This window comes from Triplophysa rosa, linkage group LG15 (genome assembly GCF_024868665.1).
Source record: "Triplophysa rosa linkage group LG15, Trosa_1v2, whole genome shotgun sequence".
In the NCBI taxonomy this organism is placed as follows: Eukaryota; Metazoa; Chordata; class Actinopteri; order Cypriniformes; family Nemacheilidae; genus Triplophysa; species Triplophysa rosa.
The window spans coordinates 503,625-530,905 of record NC_079904.1 but is presented as its reverse complement, the minus strand read 5'-3'; the positions used below and the strand labels follow the sequence as shown (position 1 = coordinate 530,905).

Below are 27,281 nucleotides of genomic sequence, written 5' to 3'. Positions count from 1 at the left end.
GGACTCCGCCCATCACACGTCAATCATCTACATGACTGTATGTAGTGTGTGAGAGACATGAGAGTCGAATCCTCTGCTTAACACACAACACAACACAACACAACACACAGCTGTTCGACTCGCCGTCTGTCACAGTTTCCATCTGGATGAGCACTTCAAAGTGTTTGGACATTTTGTAAAACATTTGTTAAGCAAGTATTTGTTTGGGGTTTCTTGTGTAGTTCTCTAATGCACCTGTAGACCAAAGCAAAGTCCTTGTCTACCAGCTGACATGCAGTAAAACACAGTAAAGATTTGGTATTTAAATAAACACCTTCACCGTCTGAGACACAAGTGACAGATCTAACGTGTAAATGTCTAATAACCATTATTTCAGACAGTGTCGGGGTTTTGTCTAATTGATTTCTCCTTTCATTACAAGTGTTTATAACAATGGAACAGATATTAAGAGTATATACATCAAGAGTTTTACTCTACACCTGCATTCACAAAGAACAAACGTACAAAAAAATGACAAACCCGATTATTTACTGTAGAACATTGAAAGTTGACTTCTCATGACTCTTCCAAGCCTGGCCGTTCTCTAGTAATCTCATGAAAACACTGGAGAATCTTCCTTTTGTAAATGAAACGAAGTACACACTTGTCAATGCTGTCAAAATAGTTTATTAACGAGTATAAACAACATATCAAAGAGACACACAAAACACGTTTGGACTGAAAGTGTAGTTTGGTTTGATGGAGTATTGTGAAGGGAATAATGTCCTTTATAAACTCTCCTTCAGGTTATTGATTAAACTGGATAAGACGAGTTCTGTCGACAGCTCTCCTGCATTCAGAATCATCTGGAAAAAGTCCTTCCAGACAGGATCTACAGAACTGCTGAGGAGAGAAACCACATCCACGGCCGATCTCAGCACATTTCACCTGTCTGTGTGTGTGAATAACAGATGACAATGATGATGATACCTGTGATGTTCATCCAAACTCCAGCCCTGGTTTCCCCGCGACACCTTCAGCGGTCGATTCAACACTAACATGTGCGTGATTTCTGCAACACCCATCAGATCCACCTGCAGCACAGCAGAAGTACTGCGTCACAACACCACTCATGCTCGGTTTAGTGTTCGATACTAATCAACACCATCTCAAAACACCAAAGATTGTGAACGTACCTGATACGGAGATGCAGAGGGTGTCAGGAGACCTTGTGTGATATAATCCTGTGAGGAAGATAAAACCTGCGCCGTTCTCACATCAGTCTGCATCTGAAGATCCACCGACGCTGAGAAATCCAGAGCCGTCATGGCACTGAAAATGTACATCAACACAGACTAATAAACAATATGAAGGAATTAGTGCATACTAAATCGCAACCACCCTTGTTCACAAAACAGACAGAAAACCCACGGTACGGTCGGTTCCACACAAACCTTGACAATTATCAATATAGACGTTTAGCATTATGTAGTATTATACCGTGGTCTGTTTGAATACTGGATTCTGATTGGCTGGAAGGTGTGCATTAAAAGCCTTTAACGCACGGGTAGCTCCAGTCAGTTTGATTGCGTTTAAAATGAACTGACAAAATGACCCTCATTTTCACCTGTCTGATCTAAAATGACACTGTAAATATTCAATAAAAGCCTTAACTTGGCAAATGACCATGGTATAAGCGTGATAATCCACACCTTACTTATAAATATTTACTATGGTAAACATTACAGTACAAAGAATTCTTTCTACGTTATCATTTTCATGTGGGCATTACATTAATAAAGTATGTAAGGGATAAACTTTATCCCGCGTATGTACCATGGTCATGGTCAGTTAAAGCTGTTATTGATGTTTAGAGTGTAATTTTTGACCAGACAGGCGAGTTATTTTCAAATGTACTGGAAGTACCCGTGCATCAAACTGTTTTAATGCACACCTTCCAGCCAATCAGAATCAAGTATTCAAACAGCCCATGGTATCATTTCTTTTCTTTAATCCATTAGAATTCACCATAATATAACTGAACAGTTGAAATCAGGTAAACGGGTGTTTCTCCATGTTGTTGTAAACTGTGAAATGTGAAAGCTGAGGGCGTTACGTCTGACCCCAGAGCAGTATTAGTGTACCTGTGGTAAAAGTACAGTGTTTCCGGCTTCAAACCTCCATGAACTATCTGACAGGAATGAAGCCGCTTCACCATGTCCAGCAATCTAATCACCAGATGAGGAAGATCTGCCCTCGCAACCGGCTCAGCTAACAGATCCTGCGTGTGAAATAAACAATGAGAAACAATCGGAGAGCTTTGAAAAACAAACCAACGATCGGTCTGAGGAAAGAGAGAGAGCAGAACCTCAACGGTGACTCCATGAGGAACTCTCCAGAGAGTCAAGCATCCGTTATCATAAAGATAGCAGGAGACGTGCACATCATCATCATCATCATCATCATCATCATCATCATGATGTGTGGAGAGTGAAGATCTGATCTTTGAGCTGATGAAGAAATCCCACGGCACTGAAGACGACTCCACCTGCGCACAACACATCTCATGTGTGTCTTTACTGAAACTAAAGTCACGTGTCAATGTTTATAACCAGCACACCAATATTTCTCTAATGTTTGAAACGCATTTCGTTGTCACTACATATTTGTGTCATTTCATAGTTAACTATCAAATGCAAAAAATAAAGAATGAATGAATAACAACTTTGTGTTGTTGTTGTGAGACAGATACACATGTCTCACCTTCATCAGAACAGTTCCAGTGCTGGATGAGTAGAGCGTGTAATCCTTCACTTTACTGCAGTAAAGCAACACTTCTCCATCTGAAAATGTGAAAAACCATTTCCTCACCCTCACACTGTTCTAAACCTGTATACATGTCCTTGTTGTGCTGAACACAAAGGAAGGTATTTGGAAGAATGTCGGTAACCAAACAGATCTCATCCCCCATTGACTCCTATGGTATGTATTTTCCCTACTACGGCAGTAAATAGGGGGTGAGATCTGCTCGGTTAATGACATTCTTCCAAATATCTTCCTTTGTGTTCAGCACAACAAAGAAATCAATCTGAGGGCGAGTACGCGATGACAGAATTGATATTTTTGGGTAAACGATCACTTTAAACACAGCCTGAGATGACAGGATCATAAACACATTCTTGTGACAGTAAGATACCGAGGAGAAGGTCATCATGTCCGCTGGCCGGAGGCAGAGCTCCTGTTTGACGGTGGAAATTGGAAAATGACGCCATGTCGACTTGTTCAAGCAGTCTGGATCTCACGACCTCACTGCAGACGTCTGGTGTAGGAACTGATGTGAACAGACAAACACACAAGAATGAGACCGCCCCTCAAGGTTTTTCATGCTGAATGCACTTATCTACTTCATTTTTTAGATTGAGAATAATAAGCCAATAGTGTTTGGTAGACCTCACAATCTGGAATCTGATGCGAAGCTGAACTGCTGAACGACGCCGTAAAAATCACAGATCAGTGTAAGTGCAAGTGAGTGAATGCTTTTATGTCCCATTATGTATTGGCAGATACGTTTATTGAGATCCTTAAGGCTGACATGTTCATACTTAATACCACACAACTCATGGGGACGTAAAGAAGAGTTCATATCGTCTCTCATTCTACATCATATCATTATATTTATATCTCTGATGATTTTGTATTTAAGAGCGCTGAATGTATGAACACATGTTCGACCCTGATGGCGACATCTAGTGGTCACAAGCAGTAAAGAAAGTGGAACACATCTTCTACTCTTAGTAATATAACAACCAACTGATGTATATTTGCCACAACATCCCATAATTACTCCAGCAGCGGTAGTATGAGCACACTGAACTGTAACCCTGCATGACATCACAGTGGTTTTTGAGCTGTAATTCTCACGGGTTTCGGGCATCTCCTCCTCCTGGATGATGTCAGCGGGCTCGGAGGGTTTCACACTCTCATGAGTTACAGCGACCAATGAAGTTCCTCTCCAATCATGACTGATCTCCTGAATATGGCTATAACAGAAAAACCACACTGTAACACAAACACACAACGTGGCATTGTTGACCATTTATCACCCGTCTGCTCACACACATGATTTGAATTGTTCAGAAATCTCGGCTTTAATACATCACTTGAGTGTGTGTACCTGAGTATTCTGGTCTCAGTGTTCTGCGTCTGAGAGGCTTCAGGAGCAGCGGTGTTCAGATCCTCCGTCAGTTTCTGTCTCTCCGCTCCCGTGAACGGTGTGGATGCGAGCGGAGTCGCATGAGCGAAGTCACGCGTGTCGTTTGGACTGCGGCACAGAGTCTTGTTCCAGTGTCCGTTTAGGATGGGCTCCTCAGAGTGAGCGATGGACGCGTCCTGCCAAACACCAGACGGGCAAACCGCGGTGAAGCATTTGCAAACAGAATCAGATCGATCAAACGCTGGTCTTACTCTGTCAGCAGAGAGCTCTGCTCTTGGTCTGGGAGCTTTCGGATTCAGGGTGGGCAACTTTAGAGACCTGTGGTTGGATGAAGCAGGTCTGAAAGAAAGAACAAGATGACGACGGTCGATATTACGAGAACACACGAGACATGGAAAGAAAGAGAGAGAAGGTGTTGGCACTTCTTGCTCGACTGAGGATCCTCCTCAAAAACTGTGAAGGGCTTCAATGTCGTCATCTTCTGTAGTTTGGAGTCGTTTCCACCTGACACACACACACACACACAAATGACGTCACAAGAAATGATATCATGCTTTTGAACACAAAAACCCTCACGAAACCGCTGTGTTTAGTTCACCACAGGAGGAATGGCAAAGCTATGCAATTAAAACGAAAATGTACAAGGCAAAATTAACATAAAATATTTGTTTTTAACAACCAAGAAATCTGAAAACTCACCGTCAGTCGTGTTTTCACGACCCATTGAACTTCCACTGAATAGCACAAGAAAACAACAAAAGGATTTAAGTGAAGGGTTGAAGTGTTCGAGAAAAGAGGACTGGTGTGGAGCAGTACTGACCTGTCACTCTTACAGCCGGCTTCTGCTTTGCTGTGCACTGCAACCGGAGCAGACTGAACCCCAGTGGAGGTCGACTCACACGTGCCGTCAGAAACCGTCTCTTCACCAACAATCTAAAACAACCAAATCACAGCAAGTTCCCAGATGCTTCTCTGCGTGTTCACATTCAGATCAACAAGAGAATCAACCTGACAGACGAGTAAATGACGGGGTTTGATTCTGGGGTGAACTCTTCCTGAGAATGAATCTAGATCTGGCTTCAAATATACAGCTCAAGTGTAAATCGCTGGGGATCAAAATGACTGTAGATGTGGAGGTGGGTGACCTGCTGTGAAGCGCCGCCGTTTTTCTGCTGTAGAAGTTTCTGCTGGATCTGAAGCTGTAGGTCCTGTTTCAGTTTGCTCAGGTGTGAAGCTTTCTCTGGAAACGAGGTAACAAGGAAAGACAAAAACCAGTGTGATCCCGCGCGCTGATATCAGGCAGGGTTTTTCACTGCGTTATGAATCCTGATGATGTCAGACATACCGCTCAAAGCTTTGTAGTAGCGCTGAGCTCTGAGCTCCTCCAACGAAAACTCCTGATCCTCCTGATACACCAGATCTTTACAGTACATGATGTGAAGATGCTGGGGCACAGCTTCATCCTCGTGACCTCTGTGAGACGAGCCCAAACTCTCCACCGGGTTACTGCGGAACAGCAAATGTTTCAGTTCACCAGATCAATGGATCAGTTCTAGGTTTGATGCGAGTGTTGTTATCATGTCTGACCTGCACTGAGGAGCTGACAGATCCTCCTCCACCTTCTTCTGAGGAAACAGGCTGCTGTTATTGAGTGATAACTCACATTTTGCTCTTTCATCCCCTAAAGCCATGAGTCCTGCGCGATATGATCTGCGTAAGAATGATAAAACACGTGCTGTTTGTATTCACAATATAAACATGAGCCGATTTACGGTCAGTCTACAGATTAACACACCTACAAATATAAAGTACACGCGTTACATTCATGTATATAACGTTACGTATTGAAGAAACATACAGACTAGAGTGAAAAAACAAATGAAATGCCGAGTGACGGGAATGTCGTTGTCCGCTAGGGCCGCGCGATTCGAGGTTTAAGTTCAAACGTTATCACGTGACTGTGACGTTGGTGCGCCGGGCGGACATCGCGCTGTACGTCACACGCCGGGGGGACTTCAACAAACAGTTGATTCATATTTTTGTATTATTTCAAGGTTAGGTTTAGGGTATGTGTAGGCGTTAGCTAATGTCATTTGTTGTAATTATATGGCGAGATTTTGCACCACTTCTGGCCGTAGCTGTATCCCTTCTAGACGGAGATCCAAGTATCGCGAGACAGTTTCGCTTCGACATCAGCGCTCTCGCCGATGTCATAGGCTGATCGGGTCTGCGCAGCGCCGCATGCGGTCGACTGATGAGTTAACAAGAATTTTTAATACAGCTGATAAACAAGGTGGGTACTTCTATTCACATCCCTCAAATAAAATATTTTTAGTACGAATTATAGTACATTTCTATGCGAGTTGTACATTCACAAACCCAAATGTTTAAATGGTAAGTTTTTTGTTTTAAACATTAAACTTTTCCTAAAAAACACACAGCATAGGTCAAAGACATTACTGACGTGGTCTCTTTATGAATTATGAAAGCATTGTGATATTGTACAGTGTGTGCAACTTACATGTATTAAGCCTAATCATACATGATTACATTAACCGGAGAACGTATTTAATCATTTTCTATTCATTATTCAACTCGACAGACTGGAGCCTTAGTGACTTTTATTTAAGTTTATGATGTCAGTGACAATTTGTACATTGATATACTTGATGTCATTACAATACAAAATTAAAGAGAAACAGTAGATTATAATCCATCACACTCTTAGTATATTAGTATGTGTGCAAGCTCATTGTTCATTTCTCTCTAGCAAATACACTATTTACAGTATTATTGTCAACAATTATGTATTTTGTCACATTAGCTCAGTATGTCAACACTGTCCGAAATGATCCAGACACCAACAAAGATCATAGGTTTGGTTCTGAGACACACAAGCTGACTAAATGTCCACCTGCATGAACTGTAAATTGTTTTTAGTGTGAAATGAATAGATGTAAATGTGTCTTTTCAAAAGAACAGTACCAGTAACAATCACATCGCACCACATATGATATGCACTCGGGCCAATTTATTACACATAGGCTACTGTATACAGACTACATTCAAACTTATGTAAATGTTTTTATGTCTATTGTACCTATACTTTAAGAACAGTAGCCTTTCTTACATCCATTCAATCATTGATAAATTGGTGTTTTCCCAAATGAATATTTGTTACACTGAAGGTGAAAGGGTTGTCTGTTTTCTGAAGTGAAGGTTGTTTAATTCCCTTTTATCAGACAAAGGTAAAGTGCCATTAATAATCTGGAATCTGGAATCTTTTGAAGCTATGCTGGTCCAGTCCTGGTGACGTTACGAGACCTGAGGTGATGAAACAAAAACAAGCCCAATGTTTAGTTCATTACCTCCATGCAACCACTTCGGGTTTGACGTAAACATTTACTAGAAAATAATACTCACTGTGTATGCCAAACTCATACTCCAGAATTGCAGATGGAGATGTGAGATTGTAAGAGCCCTCAAACACAAGCTTTACTTCAGGAGCTTCACCAATAGTCTCCGATAAAAATGCCAGACTTGAATTGTACTCAGGGTACACGCCCTTTGATTTGTGTTTAAATCCACGATCCAGCCAAACCGTTTCTGAATCTCTATTGTCATATACATGTGACCGTGAAGGGGACAAGATGGTTTCCACAGCAGACAAGAAGGAGCTCAGAGGAACGATGTCAGATTTACCCACAGCTGTATGATTGATCTTTATGTTTTCTCTTTCAGAATTTATTTCATAGTTCGAATCCATTTCTAACCCCAAATACACACGTCCCAGATGTCCTTTACATGTAAACATGTTGTTAATGTCATAGCGTATCTTGGCATCTTCATTAGGAACTATGATGCCGTTCCCTGTGGTCTTCAGAGAGGACTGCAGCCCATCGGCGTTCACAAAGACAGTAGCTTCCTTTTCCAAAGTTCCGTTAATCATCGTATTTGCATCGAAAACGGAATCAGTCGTTCCTTTAGTGACAGACTCAATAGAGATGAATGAAAGAGTGGCCTCCATCTTCAAATTATTCTCAGCATCTCCATGTCCGACACCCATTGAGTCTGGATCGTCAAAGCTGTACTGGATCTTCAAGGCTGACGTGGACTTTGGATGTGTTTTGGTGTCTCCAGATAGTCCGTGAGTGGCATTAATACTAAAGGTTGGCAGATTGATCTTCACAGTCGTGTCTGCAGACATCACAGCCTCATAGTTCTCTACGTCCAGAGTTAGAGAACCATCATGAGAACCTCCGATATGGATGTTGTCCAAAGACAAAGACGTGGATACCTTCAGTCCATCTTTTGTAGCCACGCTGGTGGTTCCATCGAGCTTGACCTTCAATTCCTCAAACACAGAGGCAGTCATGGCATTAACACCCATCAGAATATTTTCTTCTGGAAAAACACCAGCAGTTGCATTTAACTCAAGAAGAGAGGACTTGAAAGACATTTCAGAGACAATGACGCCCAAAGGAATAGCAAACCTGTTCTTCTGATGTTCGAGTTTGGCACGGAGGTCAATGGACTGGTCAGTGCTGGCGAAGGTGTCCCATTGACCAGACTGTTCAAAGATCAGGTCTTTGACTACTGGAATCTTAAAGCCAATGATAGGCACATGAATTACTTGACCCAACACATATCCAGGACTGAACACAGCACCCGCAGCAGTGTGAATGCCTGTCTCTGCTTTGTTATTGATGACAGTGAAGTTATGGCTGTAATAGTACGGCTTGAAGCAGGCTAGTGCCACCGTATTGATTCGCTGCATGTCCGGGTTAAGGGTAACAGAATAATCATTCTGGAGTTCAATCTTGCCTGACAAAGACTTGCTAAGGCTGATCTCACCCTTGTTCTGAAAGTCAATTTCAACATCACCAGGACGAGCGAGTATGTTAACAGCATTGGTGAGGAAACCCCTGACGTCTCCAACAAGCTCTGTGTCATGAGCTGCCTTGATGTCCACCTTCATATCCGCCAGTAGAGCCTTAACAGAAGCAACCAGCAAGCTGTTCTTGATGAACGGAGACTTTGTTTCAACACGAGCGTCAAATGCGAAGTGACTCTGAGGGACGGAGGCGGCATTGGCTGTCATCTTTATCTTCATCGTTCCACTCTCAGTGTGACCGGTAAGAGCCAGTTTGGCGGTGCTGAGGTCCATGTTGAAGTTCAGCTTGCTCTTATGGGTGCCTTCATCAGAGAATCCGTAAAAAGCAAATTTGCCAGAACCTTCATTCGTTACTTTCACAAAGAATGTAGCCGCTTCCTGATAGGCTAAAGCTTTTTGATTGAGGGTGACATCATTGGATAGAAAGAACGTGTGGACGCTCAACTGGTGGTTGTAATCGGTTTCAATAGAGTAAGATGTACCATCCTCTATGCTGATGGGAGCGGTGTTAACTCTGGAAGCAGATGTGCCGGCTTTGGGATTCTGCGTTGGTGACACCTTGATCAGAGTCAATGTTGCCTGCTGGTCACAAATCAGAAAGCCTGTCATCTTGAGAGTTTCAGACAATTTTAAATGGCTCTTTTCAGGGATGGACATCTGTGCAGTGAAGTCCAAATTATGGTGGACATCATATGGAGAGGTTCCTTGAGAGGTAACAGAAGCTGTGAATCGAGGGTGTACGTCTGAAGCATCCTGGACGTCCGCAGAGGTCCTGATGCTGTACACTGGGCTGTTGACTCTGATCTCACCGTAGAGTTTTCCAAAAGTGATGTCAGAAATCTGAGCAGGACTGTTGTGCATGGGAGGAATAAAGATCACATGGGTAACTTGTCTAACATCATTTGTCCTCAGATAAGTTATGGCATCATCCAAGAACTGTGTGATCTGGATGCGAACAGATTGTACATTTTGAGCCAAAACCACAAGAATGGTTTCATCATTTTTGAATCGCTTTATGTGCTCAACCATCTCTTCCAGAACCGCTGCTATCATTCCATCAGGTTTTGAAAGACTATCTCTCGCATTGCCATAGATAGCATTTACATTTTTAATCACATCTAGTTCAGTTAATAGCTGTTTAGCAGCATGAATAGATAAACGTTTAACTTCTTCAATAACAGAAAACACTGCATTCAACGCCTCTCCAACATTTTCATACAGGACTCCCTTCGCCATCAGTTGCTTTAAAATGTCAAGTTCTTCACTAAAGTGGTGGGTCACTTCCATCACCAGCGTCTCAATTCCATCCCTGAGATTGCTCAGAGATTCTTCCAGATCTTCCAATCTCAAGATATACTCAGGCATATTCTGGGTAAGAGCCAGCAAGTTGTGTTTGAGCTGGACAACTCTTCCCTCGACGTTCAGATCAGACACTACCTTTTTAACATGCTGGGGTAAGTTCTGAATTTTTGCTACAACGTCCTCTCTGTTAATATAGTGTCTCAGGGCCTCAACTGTTCTCAAAAGAGCTATCCTGATGTCTTCAAGAGCGGAAGGCAAACTTACAAAGGTCAGCTGGCTAATAGCACGCCAGTCACTTTTCTTATCATACTTTAAGAAACCAGAGATGGAAAGGTTCTGAGTGTGGAACAGACCGCCAGCAATGCTTCCAGACCCTTCCAGGCCGAGTCTCTCTGGATTATTATAAGAACTAAGTTCATTATTTATGGCATAGTCGTTTACTTTACACTTTACAGTCAGGGTTGCGTTTTGTTCTGCGGGGGTGATCATGGTGTCAAACTTATTCTCAAGTTTTGATTGGATTGAGACGCCTCTGTCTATGTTAAGGGTGGTAGAGACTCTGCACCTGTGAGAATGCTCGATGGCAAATGGCTTGGCTTTCAGGTGAGCTTTTGTGTCAAATTGGACACGCTGCAGCCCATTGAGGTGTATAAAACCTTGAGCGCCAGCAGAGGCATCGATGTTGAGTCTGAACGGAGCGGCTGTACCATGAGCCATAGTTTCGAAGTGGAAATCTTCTGTAGACCAATGGATTTGATTTTTAAATCTGCCAGCAAGTCCAGCAATCTCCAGTTCAGTGTTGTGTCTCAGTCGTGTTGTCATAATCCCTCCTGTGGTCCTGCACTTGCCATTTAGAGTCAGATTCTGGTAGCTAATGTCAAAGGTGTGCTGCAGCTCTTCCAGAGTCAAGAGGCTTTTCACTGATGCTGTGCCGCTGGAGGACAGGCCATCCTTGTTGATGGTCAGAATGGCTTTGTGGGCAGCTGTGTGTCCGGTTAGTCTAGCAGAGGCATCGCTGTTAACCGTTAGTCCATCGGTGTCTAGTGTTCCAGTGAACTGGGAATAGATCCGTTCTTCAGAAAGGTCAACTGATGTGACGATCTTACTGCTGGCTGCTTCTGCACCCGCCCTTGCCTCAGCTGTGTTTTGGATCTTCAGACCAAACACTGATGACTTTGTACCTGATTTTAGAGCAAGCTGAGATTTATTGTACGTAAGCTCTGCAGTATTGGAGATAAGGTCTTCAAATAGTGCCGTGTTGGACTGAATAGACAGCCCCTCATTGGTAAAAGCTGCAGTAATGGTGTTCCGAGCCTGAAGCGTTGAACCTGTTTTCAGTGAAGTATAAATGTTTGCCTCGGATTTGAATGGAAGGAGTGAAACGGACTGAGTAAGGGTTCCAGAACCACATACTTGACCAGCCTTAAAGGATCCTTCCAGGTTTCCATCTCCAGAGATCTCTTCAGCGTTAACTCCGACCTGTCCAGTGTGCTCCAGAGAAATCTGCACTCCTACAGGACTATTCACTTCCAGCTTGCTATTGGATTCCACGCTGATCTTTTTACTTAATTTGACTTCCTCCGCAACACTGACGCTGACATCAACAAGCTTGTGGTTAACTGTTGTCTTTACATTAGCCTTGAAGGAATTGGCGGGTGTGGATTCAACCACCACAGATCCTGTGCAGAAGAAAGAAAAAGTAGATTGAAATAATGTGCATACAGTAGTTCTGTTTAAATAAAGATCATTTTTTACCTTTAATCTTCAGCGACAGCAGATCAACAGAACTCGTTCCAGTGACTTCAGCATTAGCGGAATAGCTTGTGTGTGCAACAGCATCTCTTTCAGCAGTCACAGCTGCTTCTAGAGTGTAGAAGTTGCTGTTTAGTTTTCCAGACACCTCCGCCATTCCAAGAGACGGCAAAGACAGCGAGACACTTTCAGGAATGAAGATCTCTGGAAGAGACATGTCAACAGATGTAAGAAAACTGAAGTATGGTCAGGTTTGATGTGCTGATGTTAGTGAAGAAGTTCAGACCTTCAGTGGGTTTCCCACCCAGAGGAAAATGAAACGTCATGGTTTTGTAATGCTCTCCAAAGGTATATTTTGCAGCACCCTCTCTGTTTAAAACATAAAATGAAAGGTTTTAGTCAAATCTCCGTGTGTATTATAAGCACACTACTGTATATGCATTGGTTTATTTAATCAGGAAGAAGATACATTGACTAATAAATAAAAAACAAACTAAAATGTGCCAGATGTCCGCATGTTGATGTTAAAAACACAAAAACAAGAATTTAATTCATGTGCTTTAGAAGATAATTTAGACTCACATGTTTAGGAAGAGTCTCTTGGGAAAACTGATAACAGGAACTTTCAAACCCTGCACACATGGAATATCAACCATTTCTTTATTCTCAGTTTCCCTTGGTGTTTTCAAAAGCTAGTGGAAAGAAATTGGGGAGCTTTTTTTACCTTAACTGACTTTTCCAGAATATCACGGATCTTCATTTTATTCTTGAGTATCTGGTAATCTAAAAGACTGTTGATCATGCCTTCAACATCACTGTTGATGATGTTGTGAATCTCAGAACTGACCTCAGAATCCACTTCAGCTTCAATCTTCTTACCATCTGACATTGAACAGATTTAATAAACACATTATTTTAAAATCATTTCTACATCATACATAATTGACAGAACAATTCAAAGCCACGTACCATATTTCAGGATGAGTTTTTGAGCTGAGGACGTCTCCGGGAGTTTTAGGTCACACTCAAGTTCAACGGTCAGCTCTTCAGCGCGCTTCACGATGTTTGCACTCACTTTAGATTCAAGCTGAAGAGACGGAGCGAGAAGCTCCACAGAGGCCGCGTATGTCTGTCTGTTAAGCTTCAGCGTCGCTGTGCCCTCAAAAGACGTTCCTGTTAATAAACACATGGAAGAAAATCAAACTGTTTTTCCAGGTATGTTTCAACAGATGATGATCCAAACCTGTATGTCGTACCTTCAGCTTTTACGTCCACCGTGACTCTGTCCGTCTCAACCTCGCGCTCATAGCTGATGGTGGCTGTGTACTCTGTGACCTCTCCGGTGCTGTGCAGCTCAACAGCAAATCTAAACACACATCCGGCGTGTATTAAATGTTCAGGAAACATATTGTCGAGTCTTTCAACATCAGTATGTGAATCATTTTTACTTACTTGCTGTCACCATTCAGAGGAAAATAGGGGGCAGCATCGATCGACATGGCATCAGAATATTGCAGGACTGTACAATACTTCAGTCCAGGGAAAAAACGACTGCATTCAACTTCTGTACGCTCCCCCACGGCAGGAATTGTTTTAGATGTGCCGGCACCAACAGACACTAGAGAATTGCTGTATATGAAGAACATCATGCATGTTTTAATGGATAGATTTGATTCCCTTTCACGTATGGACTGTAGCCCACAAAACTGAAATATCATACGTGATGCTGATGATCTTTGTCGGGTCTTGAGGAGCAGGAACAGTGAGCTTGACCTGGTTGTATCTCACAGAGAGTTTTGCTTTAAAGCCGCTCTCGTGATAAATATTAGTGTGCATCTTCAGACCGGAGTGAACGTAGTCAGGGAAGTGAGCGCCAACCTCGGTCACAAACTCAATACCGACAGATGGCATGAATGCAAATTCACCCTGTAATACAGTCAGAAATACAGCGTTCATTTCACATATATTATTATTATTAATATTGCTGGAGTTAATGTTGGACTCACCATGTCTGGATTAAAACTCAGTCCTCCTTTGACTCCAGGAGTTAAAATACCAGACAGAGAAACTCTCAGCGGAAATCCAGAACCGGTGGGCAGGTAGAACTCATTATCCATGAATACGTAGTGAAGAAAAAGATCGTTGTCCACGCTTGAGAACAAACTTCTGATGAACTGCTTAAAAAATATCACACCAATGGTTTCAATCAGGTCGATGATTTCTTTATTCTAAATCTATTCTTAGCGTCATGAAAAGAAGTTCTGCACTTGCATCTTTAGGGAGCATCTTGAGGAGATTCTCAAACATATTGCCAGCAGAGTTCACCATCTCCTCCATATCTTCAGTTTTCAGATAGCCAAGTTCAGCACCCAGAAGTCTGATGTACACCAGTGCCTCAGGGGAATCTTGAGCCTTCAGTTCTCGAAAAAGCTTGTTGACATTCTGTCTGATTTCTTGGACTATGTTTTGAGTCGTCTGCAGCACACACACCATGACAACAGGACACTATTAAAATCAAGCAAGACTTCACATTTTATTTGCTACTCTGTACCTGTCTCCTCCTCCTGTCATTCCTCAAGACAGGAACTATGTCATTCAAGACATCATTGACCTGGAGGGGAATCTTGTTGGCAGCATAGAAAATAGTCTTCATCGCTGTGTCTGGAAAGAATCCATTGATGCCGAAGAGAGCCTCAATAAAGGGCTCGAACCCTTTGCCTTCCATTCCAATCTGACAGCAAGAAAATGAAAACAAGATAAGAAAGTTAAGACGCAAGACAAAATGTTCATGAACACATCAAGTAAAAACTGGACATGGAATGGGCGTTGTACCTCAACCAAATCCATATAAAATCCAAAAGCATCCAAGGTCATTTCCAGCATGAGTTCTCTGGGAAGTTCTTCGGGAGACTCAAAGATCATGTTCCCCTCTAGAGAACCCATTTTATAGAAGCGAGAGAATTTTGTGGGATCCATTAGTGTCCCAACTTTATTGCTCTGGAAGGCCCCCAAAATCTTCTGCTTCAATCTAAGAATTAAAAAATTAAGTCACTTAAAGTCACAGTTCAAAAGTGAGTTGTGTATGATCTATTGCATTCATACTGCATAGTCTCCGGCGCTGTGGAGCTCAGGATGTTGCTCATATGAGAGATGATAAAACTTTTGGTCTGAAGATTTTCCTCAGCGCGGAGCGCTTCTGCCACCTGAGAAAGTTCAGCAGACGTAGGGTCCTTCATCAGGATGAGATAGGCAGCAACACGCTTCTGTACGACTGCAGCTCTGTCCAGAACCGCACTCATGAGCACCTCCCTACCCTGTGACAGACATGAAAGGGCCGTTAGATCGACATCCAGTCAGCAATGAGCTACGTTCTATACGCAAAATACTTTCACCTGCTCAGGTACAGGAATCTGTCGGTAGACCTGGACGGCAGCGCGCTGGACTGCAGGAGATGCAACCGGCTGGTTAATGCATCGAATCACAGCAGACATCAAAGCCGGGCTTGCCGCTTCCATGGCAACCGCCATGTTGCCAATCACCTGTGACATGTGGAGTTTGAATAACAGAACAACAGCTTTAATTGTAGATTGTGAAGATGATCTGTAAACTCACCTTAAGGGACAGAAAGATGTGCTCCTGGTCGCCTGTACAATCACCGATCTGTTCGAGGACATGTGCGGCTACTGACTGGATCTCACTGGTGACTCCCTCAACATCATACAACCTGATGTCAAAAAAACAGAGGCTGTCATTAAAAACTTGAACTTTACTCTTCGTGGAATTCTCAAGTTCCCTCACCTTCTCACAGCATTGCTAACTGCATAGTAGACGGGTTTGCTGGGCTTGAACTTTGCCATCTCCAACATTTCCCTCACAAGTACACGAGAGGGACGTGGCATCAATCCCATGGTGTATACAGCGGCGTCAATCTCTGCTGAAGATCTATCAAAGGTCCTGAAAACTCCCATAATAACCCTGTTGCATTCTGGGGTACCGCACTGCAATAGAGCCTGATATGTCAAAGACTGCGAGATCTCCAGAGCTTCACCAACGGCAGCTGCAAGAGTTTCAGCATTCATCCTTCGGATCGTACCGATAAGCTTGTGAGCCAGGTGAGCTCTCTTGTGTCCGTCCTTGGACTTGGAAAGCTGAGCAAGTTCCCTCACAACAGCAAGAGCATCTTCTTTATCCTGAACCGGGCTCATGTCGACACTGCTGTCTGGATGGAGTGGCTTCATGTTGGCCACTTCTGAAGGAATGACAACAGTCAATACAAAGTTTGAGTATTCTTTCACTTTGCAAACAAGGATGGAATTCTTACTGTGGTTAAAGACCCTGTCGTTATGTTTAGTGACTCCCAAAAGCGTGACGGTCTGTATGCCGATATTGGTCACTCCAAACTCTCCTCTGATCGTGGCCATAGCCAAAGAGACAGATAGCAAGTCAGACATGCTTGACCAAAGAGTCATCAAACCCAATAAAGTACTTACTTGTGAGAGAACGGAACGAGAAGATGTCTCTCCGTGCAAACCCCAGTGGTCATATGATGCTTCTCACTGTCAAACTTGTAGTTGCAAGTCTGGGTGCTCCTGATCAACTGAGCAAGAGGACAGTGCTGCTTCAAAAGAGACAAAGACAAAACGTTGGACATCTCACTTCATCTCAGTCCATGTAACTTTGGTTTTAAGTGTGTTGAAGTGTCTCAGAACTCACCGTGCCGGTGATGAGAGCCAGGGGACTGGTGTGATCATTGACCGGTCTGAATTTGTCACATTTGGACAGGTCTCTGTTGAGGGTGACATCTGTGGCGATCTTCTCTCTGCTGTTCACAATGAAGTCAGTCTTGCACAGGCCATAGATGGTTGGCTTCGATGAAAATACATTGACATTTACATTTCTGCATTTGGCAGACGCTTTTATCCAAAGCGACTTACATTGCATTGTACTACATATTTTTCTCTGAGTATGTGCAATCCCTGGGATCGAACCCATGACCTTGGCGTTGCTAGTGCCATGCTCTAACCACTGAGCTAAATCCAACAGTTTATCGTCTCACCGTGTCTTTGTTCATCTTCTCTTCAAGTACAGGTACAGCAAGAGCAGAGATGATTCCTCTCTTGATGTTGAGGATGTTGACCAGCTCCTCCTCCTCAGGGAAGAGTTTGATGTCATCATCTCTCTCGACTGTGAACTTCAGAGGATACCTGAGCAAAGGGACATTGAGCACATACTACAACAAACATAGGGTCATGAAATCGTTCAAGAAATCGCTCTTCATATGAAACACATGGTGACGGAGAATAAGATGCTCACTTTTCCATCTCAGCTTTGAAGTTGTCAGTGCCAACAGCTGATCCAAACACCATCTTTCCATCAGAATTAACATCAGTCACTTCACTCACTGCACACTCACTGGTGTGTATGATGTAGCTGCACGGACCTGGAACCCTTATTTCAACCTGACACAATGTTTGCAGGAGTAAGGTTTATTTTTCGCTGCATTGCTGCCAATATAAATAAAGAACAGTCGGTTTGATGATGAAAACGCACCTTGCAGCTGACCCTCGGGCCGTTGACCGCTCCATTTAAAGCATTCAAGGACTCGGTCTCATAGAGATATTCATACTTGTGAAAGCTCTTATATATTTTGTCCACTAGGGGCAACAGAGCAGTTGTTAAAACACATTTAATGTCAAATTTTACTTTATATTCATGCCGCTACAACTGCTTAAAATCAATGCTGACATTTAATATTGCGTTTTGATCATTGTAACTGTATTGTTGTATGCAGAATATACGATACATTTTCATACTTAAGCATGGTGCTTCTGGATCTCCAGAATCTTGAGTCTCTGCAATAAGCAAACGTCTCATTAAAACAGTTGATGCATCTCATGCTTGTTGCAAAGGCAGAATTCTGGTGTTTGTGAAAGTCCTCCTGACATTAAACATTCTCAATATCTCATCAAACCACTGATATATAATTAGTGTGATGTCATCATTCTGTCTAGAATCTGAGGAGAGATGCAGGAAATGAAACACTTACTGGACAGTGTGAAGATGGACAAGAGCAGTAAAAGACAGAGCTTATGTCTCCTCATCATGACTTCAGGTCCGTCTCTCTCTTTTCTCGTCGCTGGTGAAAGACATCTATAAGCCAGACTCTTGTGGGCAGCCCACCACTCCAAAGGTCAAAGTTCCCCACTCAACACATTTCCAAACATCTGATCGGGATACTGAATGTCTGAATGCAGGAACAGAATGTCTTGGTTGTCTAATAAACATTATTAAACATTCTGGATTTACAGAGAAATAAAATAAAAGTCTCAATAAGACAACCTAAACATTTCAGCTGCTTCATCAATTAACAAACAGCCTTTACTGCTATGGCTCCTCCCACAACCTAAGCATAAGCACCACTCTTCTGAACCATGGTAACCCCAAAAGTCAAAAATACAACAAACTCTTCTAAATGTCCAAGATAAATGAACATTCATCATTAACTTGGCTTTTTCCTTTCTAAAAACTCAAAACAACACTTCATTTCAAAATGTACTCTCCTAATGCAGTCTCGCGCAAAGCACGCTAGGAACTGAAATTCATTCTCAACGAATCGTCTTGAATGAATTTGTTTAAATTAAGTTCAAATTAGTTACAGGAACTTAAAATATTTAAATTAGTACAATTTTTAATATAAAATCAAGTTGACACTACTTTAACTATTTAATTACGTTGGGGTTTACAGTGTACCGTTAGTTTACAAAGCCCTGCTTCTAGGAGGATTAAAGCTGGAGTAATCAAGGGAGTTTTGGTTGGGTTGGTTGTTTGTTGTTGTTCGACGGACACGCTTAAATGACATTGCTTACGTCACTAAATAGTTCCCTTTGCCGGTGCGAATGCGAACGGGGAAATGGCCTGAGGGAAAACTTTACGAACTGTCACGAACGACAGCCCTCTTTACTCCTTCCTGAACTTGTCCAGTCGGAAAGCGCCTTATGACAGAAAATCTTTTTTTTTATTGAACAAAGACAGACAGGGGATACTTATGTTATGATCTGTTCTGTGTTCCCCTGTTATTTGGGACTTTTATGTTATTTCCTATTGCGCGCCATGTTTGTAGTCCTTTGTAGTCTTTCTTGTTAATTAGCTTCCCTATGTGTTTCTTGTTTCCCTTTTTACCCCGGTGTATTTAAACCCTAGTGTTTCCTTTGTCTGGGGTCGGTCTTTGTTTTATGCTTCGTTTAGTGTCGATTACCTTGGTTTGTTTTTGTCTTTTATTATTTCATTAAAAAGTTAAACTGCATTTGGGTCTACTCTCTGCCTGGTTACTCAATCGCAACAACTTAACATATACGAAGAGGAAATAATATAGCAGACGAAATAATATTAAACTAATACATCAAACACAATACACAGATACTGTATATATATATATATATATATATATATATATATATATATATATACATAAAATACAGTATATGACAGAAAACCTGAGGGACACTAAATGAAAACACCTGATTATTTTAAGTATAAATGCAAACTGAATATTCAAAGGCATTAGGATTCATTTGCATTTCTATGAAAAGATGTCTAGTTAACCCCAATATGTCCATCACGTCATTCCAGTAGATCAGTTTCTCTGTGTGATGGTGAGATCAGAACTCATCTGTTGTGTTCAGTTTCTCTTATGAAGTCCAGCAGGATCTTTATCGATTCAGTAGAGTTTCTCTCAGTTTATCGGTTCAGACGTGAACTGAACTGACAGGATCTCAAGGATCAGCAGAAACTCTGTGATAAACATGTCAAGAGGAATTGAGGTCAGACGTACACAAATCTGTTTTCAATACATTTGTGTAGAAACTGTATGTTTGTTTGTGTGTCTTCTGATCCCTTCAGTGTTTGACTGATCAGATGAGAGGTTTGGATGTTGTGTGCAGTGTTGGGTAAGTTACTCTGAAAAAGTAATTCATTACTAGTAACTAATTACATATTCAAGGGTGTAATTAGATTACTGTACAAATTACTCTCTTCAATAAGTATTGAAATGACTTTCTATATCCTATATCAACCTCGATTAGTTCAGTGATTCAAAGATAGACATGAAACGGCTTATTTAATTCATTCAAATAAATCATATAGAACTACCAATCAATTATTCTTATTAACTGACCAAAGTATACAAATCTAAGAAGGATACATTTAAGCATGCATTTTAAAGTTAGACTTATAATTGTGATTTCCACTATTGAATATATTACACACAGTATTTAGTTCAATTACATCAGAACGAACTGTAATTAAGTTACAGAAATAAATAAGAGTAATCCCTTACTTTACGCTTTCAAGGTAAAAGTAATCAAATTGCAGTATTCATGGTGTGTCATGAAGAATATTTTTACTGAAGAACTATTATGAAATCGCTGTTAGAAAGGTTTTTACCTTTGGGATGGTTGTTTGTCGTATCTGAAGCTTTGCAGTGTAAATCATTGTTCGTTATTTTGTGTATGTTGGAGCAGCTCAGATCAGCTTCAGAAAAACACACACGACCACAGACATTTAAATCAGCGTGAATGATAACACAATACATTTAGTTTTCAAATAAACGAGACATTTAACTGTCTTCCATTCCTGTTCCATGGGTCACATCACACTAACACAGCACTGTTTACCAAATAAAAACATAAACATACTATACAGAGCAAAGCTACAGAAACACCCGTGAGGAAATATCACCATCATTACATAGATCATGATCGTATCTGAAGACTATCTGAGGGCAGAACATTCACATGAAATATAATGTAGAAAGTATATGAAACTAGAACATCAGTGACGATGTCACGGCTGACCAATCATAATCAAGTATTTCAGAGGGACGTCTAACAGAACCAATCGCCATCAGAGTCACTGACAACACGTGAAAATAAGACAATTAACGCAAAATAAATTGTTCTGCCATCTTCTGGGTTCTTACAAAAAATACTCGTTACAGTACAATGTAAAAAATCTGAGGCTCAGAAAATGTAAAGTTTAAATTAAAGCAACAAACTCCGTTTTACTGGATCATGTCTCTCAACAACCCCACAAAACTAAACTAAGGATATAAAGACAACTCAACTCATTTGTTTTTTTTAAGTGAAATTTGAAGCAGAATATTGGTCAAATAACAGCTGAAGTGTGCAATGCATGCTGGGAACTCTCAATCCCTTGTTTCATGTCAGATTGTTTGGACAAAGACTTGAGGATCTGAGTCCAGTCAACAAAAGAATCTTTGTTAGCAACATGTTAATGCATTGTCCAGGTTACATTATAAGCTCTGTTGGGAGAACATATGAAAGATTTATGTTTACAGTTTACCGTGGTACACAGCGAGGTACCAAAAAACACAAGACAAACTCTCATGGAGCAGATGCGATCCAGCTGAAGCGGCGATGGGAATGGGTGAAGTGTGCGTGTCTAGAGTTACACGGCCTCCAGCTATCCAGAGGAAAATGGGCGGAGACACATTCTGAAACTCTGTGGAAATATGTCTGTGTTTGTAAGATGGGAGGGGCCTGTGGGCGGAGCCTCAGACATGTGAATGAGCTCTGTAGTTTTCTTCAGTTCTCAAGACAGATGTTCACCAACACATGCAGACGGAGAGACGACATGAGACTAACGGAGAAAACACCCTCAGATGTGATTGACAGGAGACTTTCAGACACACGAGTGGAGCTGGACGGTGACGGTAGACACTTAACATATCACTAGAACACGCAATCCATGTCTTTATATGAAATAAACATGTGCTAATGTCGATTTTAAGATACTTCTAAAGTAAAGCTTCATCTCATTTGGGATATTTCCGTCACATCTTCACACGCACACGCAACACGTCGTCACGTCACATTGTGTCATTGAATAGGTTAATAATGTAAAGTACATCGGCAGAATCTCTCTCATCCTGTCCGGCTCTGACGATGCGTCTGACGTCATATTCACAAACCTGAAGAAGATGAAGAAGTGTTTTGTGCTGCGTTCGTGTCTTCTGCTCTCTCTGTTGTGTATCTGCGCTCACATCTACGTGGAGTTTAAAGACTTTTGGCTGAAGATCTGGATGAAGGCGGTGCCCTCGTACCTCACACGCCACAGGAGCGTTGCCAAGACAACATCTGCTTCCAGTGATGCTGCGTCCACATGCTGTCCAGCGGTGAAACATCACAGAAAGGTGAGTGAGCATCTCTGATCTGATCCAGGAGATAAAGAGCACTTTATTAGAAACATGAATATATGAGAGAATGTGTTTCATAAAGTTACACTTCACCTGAGCTCTGAAAATGACAAATATATAGTCAGTTCATGACACTTCTGAACTGATTTTCAACTCGTCTGAAATCCAACAAGAGTTTTGTGCTGGGAACAGATTGAAACATCAAATCTCATTCCCTCCTGACTTTAATATAATCATTATTTATCTAGATCTGTTGCATCAGCTTTGACATGTTTGTACTTGCATCTGAATTAAATGAGATGTGAAAGATAAAGCAAAGGCGTCTCCAGTGAATAATCTCTCGTGTCTCGCTTCAGTCGTGTTTCCGGTTCGTGCTGCTGGTGCTTCAACAAAAGCTCATTGAGATTCTTCTGAAGACTTTCACACTCACTCCAGCAGACACGACCTTTGACCCGCATGCTCATGAAAGACTTCATACATTTCTCATATTCACACAGACAGAAGACATTACACATGCACAAGCGCGCACACACACACACACACACACACACACACGCACACACACACAAAGACGCACACACATCACACAGACGCACACACACACATCATACAGACGCACACACAAACATGCACAGCACACACACATGCACAAGCGCACGCACACACACACGCATGCACACATGTTGGGTTTCCATGTTTTATGGGGACATTCCATAGACACAATGGTTTTTATACTGTACAAACTCTAACAATCACACACACGCATGCACGCGCACACACACACACACGCATGCACAGCTTTTAGACGAGAGAGAAAAGAAGGGAAAACATTCCATTAAAAAATCTCTCTCTCTCTCTCTCTAAACATGTTGAGCAGTCAGTGTGTGACATTTACAAAAGCAAAGAATAAACTCATGAGATCTAAAAACAGAGAGAGAGAGAGAGATAATACATACACCCATGATACATGTAATACATACACCCATTCCATTGGGTGTATTTTAAATGCGCTATTTCAAATTTGCAATGGAAACCTGGCTATAAATGTGACTGATGCTCTTCACATTACAGTTTTTTACAGTCATTGTTCAATACTGAAGGCACTTTTTCAAAACTCTTCACACAGTCTGCAATACTAACATGACTGTTGGCCAAACCGTTCATCTCACCTCCAAAACTCACTCAGACCGACAAAACACTTCATCTATGTCTCTAAATAAGCTCGTTCCAACATAACACTCGCAACAATTCTCATTCAGAAACACACATGTCATTCATCAGTCATGTGTTTTCAAGCAGTTTGAAAGCAGTGTGTTAGCATTTGAAAGATGTGTTGAAAATATATATCGTGTTTTACAGGTTGTAGAGTGTGAATGACAAAAGTGTTTGTGAATTTTGAAAAATGTGGTCACTAAATGCCTTTTGTCTGAAAGCAAAGAAAAGTGATTGACAGTTTGGACTGCACAGACTTCTGTTTGGCTGAATGCGTGAAGAGTTTTGAAAATGTGGCTTCAGTCCTGAGCGATGCTTGTTAGCAGTTGGAAAAACCTGTAAACCATGAGCTTCTGTTAACGTGTCAATCTGTGGATTTTATCATCCACCGCATGCACATCCCATGTCTTAATAAAGAACAAGTTGAACGCTGAACTTCTCAACAAAAAAAAACCCTACAAGAGTTATTATGCTATGAGTTATATAATGTCCAGGCAGCCGGTTGTTATGGCAGAAATAATCCCCGACCGTGTGATCAGACGTGAAGCCGAGGGTCTTGTGTCTCACTCAAGGGGCTCGTTTAAATCAAATTTAAAGACTAATTTTTACACCCTTGCATTTGAGTGACGCTGTGTACGGTACTTTTGATGTATGTTTTGTTTATATATACCTATTCTGATTTTATTTTGACTTTATATTTTATACTTCCTATTTTTAATTTTGATCTCTGTTGATTTTTATCAAACCTTTTATTGTAAAGCACTCTGGATCAACGATGGTTGTGTTAAAGTTGTGCTCTAAATAAATTGACTTGACTTGAAGGGGCTCATTTCAGGATAACAGACGGCTGCTTGTACATTATCCCGCTTATTACACGACTACATCACACATGAGAAAAAACTGGACGTGAATGTGAAATATTTTATCAGCTCATTTGAACCGAATGCAGACCTTCCGCCTTTCGGTTTTAAGGTAAGAAATGACGTTCAAACGTCACGAACAAGCAATTTGGTTTAATCGTTTGTAAATATAACGTTATTAAAAGACATATTTATATTTCATTTGTCAAAATGATTTGCTGCATCCGGGTTACCGTGTGTTATTAGTTTTGAGCGGTTGTTATCTGGGAATAACGGACCCGAAGATGTCGCGACTGGCCAATCAGAAGCCTTCCAACCAGCCGTGTAATACCAGTGGCTGTATGCTGTTGTGTTCAGTGGATATTAAAGTGTTTACCGTGACTGTATCTGTTCAGGCTCATCGATGGAAGATCGCTCTTGAACCATGGGCCGCTGCGACACACAACCTGGAGGAAGAAGCAAACAGATTCATCAAATACATCTCCACACCAAAGGTGATATACGTCACATTTATGGCCTTTCCTTGACTACTCTTCAGTGGATGAACAGTGTGTGTGTGTGTGTGAGACAGGTGTCCTGTGAGAGACGTGTGTCCTGGATGTTTGACCGAGATGACGAGCGGGGGTCATGGGTTCTGTGTCTGGACAGCAGATTCAGTCTGTATCAGCGCATCGACTCGAAACACTGCAGAGTTTACTCGCTCAGGTGAAATCTCTCCTGAAACACACGTTTCTACACTCTTACAGGTTTTTTCTCGATTTCATTTCCTGATATTATGCCTCCATTTCTCGAAGCTCTAAACACAAATCCATAACTTCTCACCCAATTCCCTCAACCTCATATTTTCGGGTCAAAATGAAGCTCTCCACTCAAAACCATTCAAACTTACTGACAAAGCAAACTGTCCCCCAGACATGACACACAAACCCTCAGAAACACTCACTGATGACATCACTTCAGACCTCTTAATGCAGGGCTCTAGAGCTCATGCGACCTAATTTCTCAATTGTGCGACTAAAAAAAATCTGAGGTCGCACCGGTGCGACCAGCCGTTCGAGGGGGAAAAAAGTCTCTGCGAAAGTCTCCCTGTGGTTCATCAACAGACACATTAGGCCCATATCGTGGTCTAAACCAATCAGAGATAGTGAAGGGCGGACCCCCCTCTGCTTGGCCGTGGTCCAGATATTCCTGTACGTGTGTGTACGTGTGAAAATGCTGTGCTGCAGTCAGACAGAGAGGGGAGGAGCCTATAGGCCCGTCATATAAACAGAGTGGATGTAGCCGCGGATGATGAGAGAAGATGAAAACAACGATTGAGAACTTTTTCGTTAAGAATGTTAAGTTAAGGCCTGATCCGTCCGAAAATCATAACCAATGCTCCGACACGCTAGACTGCGACTAAATGGTCTCATTTTGCGACTATTTTTCCTGCCTGTTTTTCTTAATGGTCGCACCGGTGCGACTGTCAAACTGATCAATATATAATTTTTGCGTATTATAAATTTAATGCGCAGAAATGTCATATTGCGCAAGCGGTGCATTCAGTCACTCATTTTCGTCTCCCCTCCTTCAACCATTCACTTATCTATCAGTGCCCCGCCCCCAAAGACGTAATTCGCGGGTTACGGGTAAGAGGCGAAGGACCGAAATAGCAGACGAGTGAAGCACTCAATCTTGCAACTTAAATATGCAGAATACAAGATTTTCCCCGGCTAAGGTACAAAACAACAAAGATAACAAAATGTGTTGCGAGTATTGTATGCATGTGAAGCTAATGCAGGAAACACGTGTTTAAACTTTATGCACTAAACTATTGTATAAAGATCTCTAACAATACTGCAAAGCATACAAAACGTTATACATCACGCTAAATACTATTTATTTGTGAGTCGCTATTGATAGAAGCCAAACGTGTATCAATGCAGCTGTCATGAAGAATAATCACTAAAAGCCTTCAGGTCTCGCGGGTTGTTTGAGATGCGCGCGCCCAGAGAGTCAGAGCACAAAATACTAAACGGAGTTCTCTTTCACGCCTTCTTACTCTGAAACGGACATATTAACACAAAATAACCTAAAAATTCCCATATTAACAAGAAACCTTGTAAAGGTATTCAGTTTGTTTCGTGACCAAACAGTTGGGAAACAAAACACATGTTTGTTCCAGTATATTGCGCGAGCTCTTAAAGGGGCAGCAGCATAATAAAGATCTCTGTTTATAATGTTCATCAAACGAACAACGGACGGGCCCTAAAACACTCACTGATATTAAAGGAATTGTGCTCTCTCATAGGAGTCGTTCACAACAAATAAAGGAAGAAAGTAGCTTTAAGAAAGATGTGCTTTAAATATGGTAAAGTGTTGAAAGAGAGTTTACATATACAATAAAAATAATTCAATCATAAACAATGATTTGTATTAATTGCTAATTGATTTATTAATGTATTAAACAGATTTTAATGAAGTTTTAGTGATTCTTTTTTCTTACCTCACCCCACGACTCTGGTGCTATCAAATGAAGGGCTGGTGCCACCAACTGAATAATTTGTGCCAGTGCCACCTCTCTCAAGTGTTAGTCTAGAGCCCTGCTTTCTTGTAGAATTGTGCTTCAAATAAGGAACTTTATGTTGACCAGATTGTTCGATAATCATTTACAAGTCAATATTGCCTATATGGACAGCGATTTTTTAAAAAGTGAACTTGTAAATCTGCGGTGTTAAATGCGATGCGGTCGAAAATTTGGGTGCACCTAACTTTTGTGCTGGTGCACCTAAGGAAAAAAGTTAGGCGCACCAGTGCAACCAGTGCAAAAAGTTAGTCTAGAGCCCTGTCTTAATGGGGTTCAGGACTAGAGTCATG

At 41.6% G+C, this 27,281-nt stretch overlaps 3 protein-coding genes across 7 annotated transcripts in view; 1 reads left to right on the top strand and 2 right to left on the bottom strand.

Annotated features, from left to right (window-relative positions):
- Positions 1-656: 656 nt before the first annotated feature.
- On the bottom strand, positions 657-6,136 carry bub1ba (BUB1 mitotic checkpoint serine/threonine kinase Ba). Of its 5 annotated transcripts, XM_057353790.1 has the most exons (17): positions 5,988-6,118; positions 5,780-5,902; positions 5,538-5,698; positions 5,338-5,432; positions 5,013-5,125; positions 4,892-4,926; positions 4,615-4,696; positions 4,444-4,531; positions 4,154-4,368; positions 3,901-4,019; positions 3,176-3,310; positions 2,743-2,822; positions 2,348-2,527; positions 2,124-2,260; positions 1,176-1,311; positions 970-1,073; positions 657-882 (listed from the first exon to the last, which is right to left on the bottom strand). In XM_057353790.1, exons 1-17 carry the CDS (start codon positions 6,017-6,019, stop codon positions 768-770), a joined length of 1,950 nt encoding a protein of 649 aa, XP_057209773.1. In that variant the 5' UTR covers positions 6,020-6,118; the 3' UTR covers positions 657-767. The 5 variants fall into 5 exon arrangements, with proteins under 5 accessions (XP_057209773.1, XP_057209771.1, XP_057209769.1 ...); XM_057353788.1 differs by having other exon boundaries at positions 4,154-4,531; positions 6,051-6,136; XM_057353786.1 differs by having other exon boundaries at positions 4,154-4,531.
- A 770-nt stretch (positions 6,137-6,906) lies between these two features.
- Positions 6,907-18,241, bottom strand: apobb.2 (apolipoprotein Bb, tandem duplicate 2). Its single transcript, XM_057353220.1, is given in 25 exon segments — positions 6,907-7,516; positions 7,616-12,067; positions 12,144-12,373; positions 12,375-12,509; positions 12,723-12,798; positions 12,834-13,022; positions 13,110-13,313; positions 13,397-13,506; positions 13,593-13,769; positions 13,861-14,066; positions 14,147-14,314; positions 14,412-14,615; positions 14,692-14,871; positions 14,973-15,168; positions 15,243-15,454; positions 15,533-15,679; positions 15,753-15,864; positions 15,939-16,389; positions 16,462-16,547; positions 16,631-16,755; positions 16,854-17,006; positions 17,197-17,344; positions 17,454-17,599; positions 17,691-17,794; positions 18,187-18,241. Coding segments are annotated over 25 exon segments (8,331 nt in total). The 3' UTR covers positions 6,907-7,451.
- Positions 18,242-21,735: 3,494 nt separating this feature from the next.
- mettl24 (methyltransferase like 24) overlaps positions 21,736-27,281 on the top strand; it is a 14,144-nt gene continuing 8,598 nt past the window's right edge. The window contains exons 1-3 of the mRNA XM_057353460.1: positions 21,736-22,350; positions 24,821-24,919; positions 24,997-25,130. Coding sequence (XP_057209443.1) covers positions 22,138-22,350; positions 24,821-24,919; positions 24,997-25,130 — 446 coding nt within the window. The 5' untranslated portion in view covers positions 21,736-22,137. The remainder of the gene's footprint in view (positions 22,351-24,820; positions 24,920-24,996; positions 25,131-27,281) is intronic.

What these genes read in the sequence shown, in the direction of transcription:
- bub1ba (XM_057353786.1), bottom strand. Translation starts at nt 6,019, where the DNA reads ATGAATGTAACGCGTGTACTTTATATTTGTAG. An exon ending in ACGGCGGCGCTTCACAGCAG is followed by an intron (nt 5,126 to 5,337) that starts GTCACCCACCTC and finishes TGGTTGTTTTAG; the next exon opens with ATTGTTGGTGAAGAGACGGT. An exon ending in GCCGGCTGTAAGAGTGACAG is followed by an intron (nt 4,927 to 5,012) that starts GTCAGTACTGCT and finishes TGTGCTATTCAG; the next exon opens with TGGAAGTTCAATGGGTCGTG.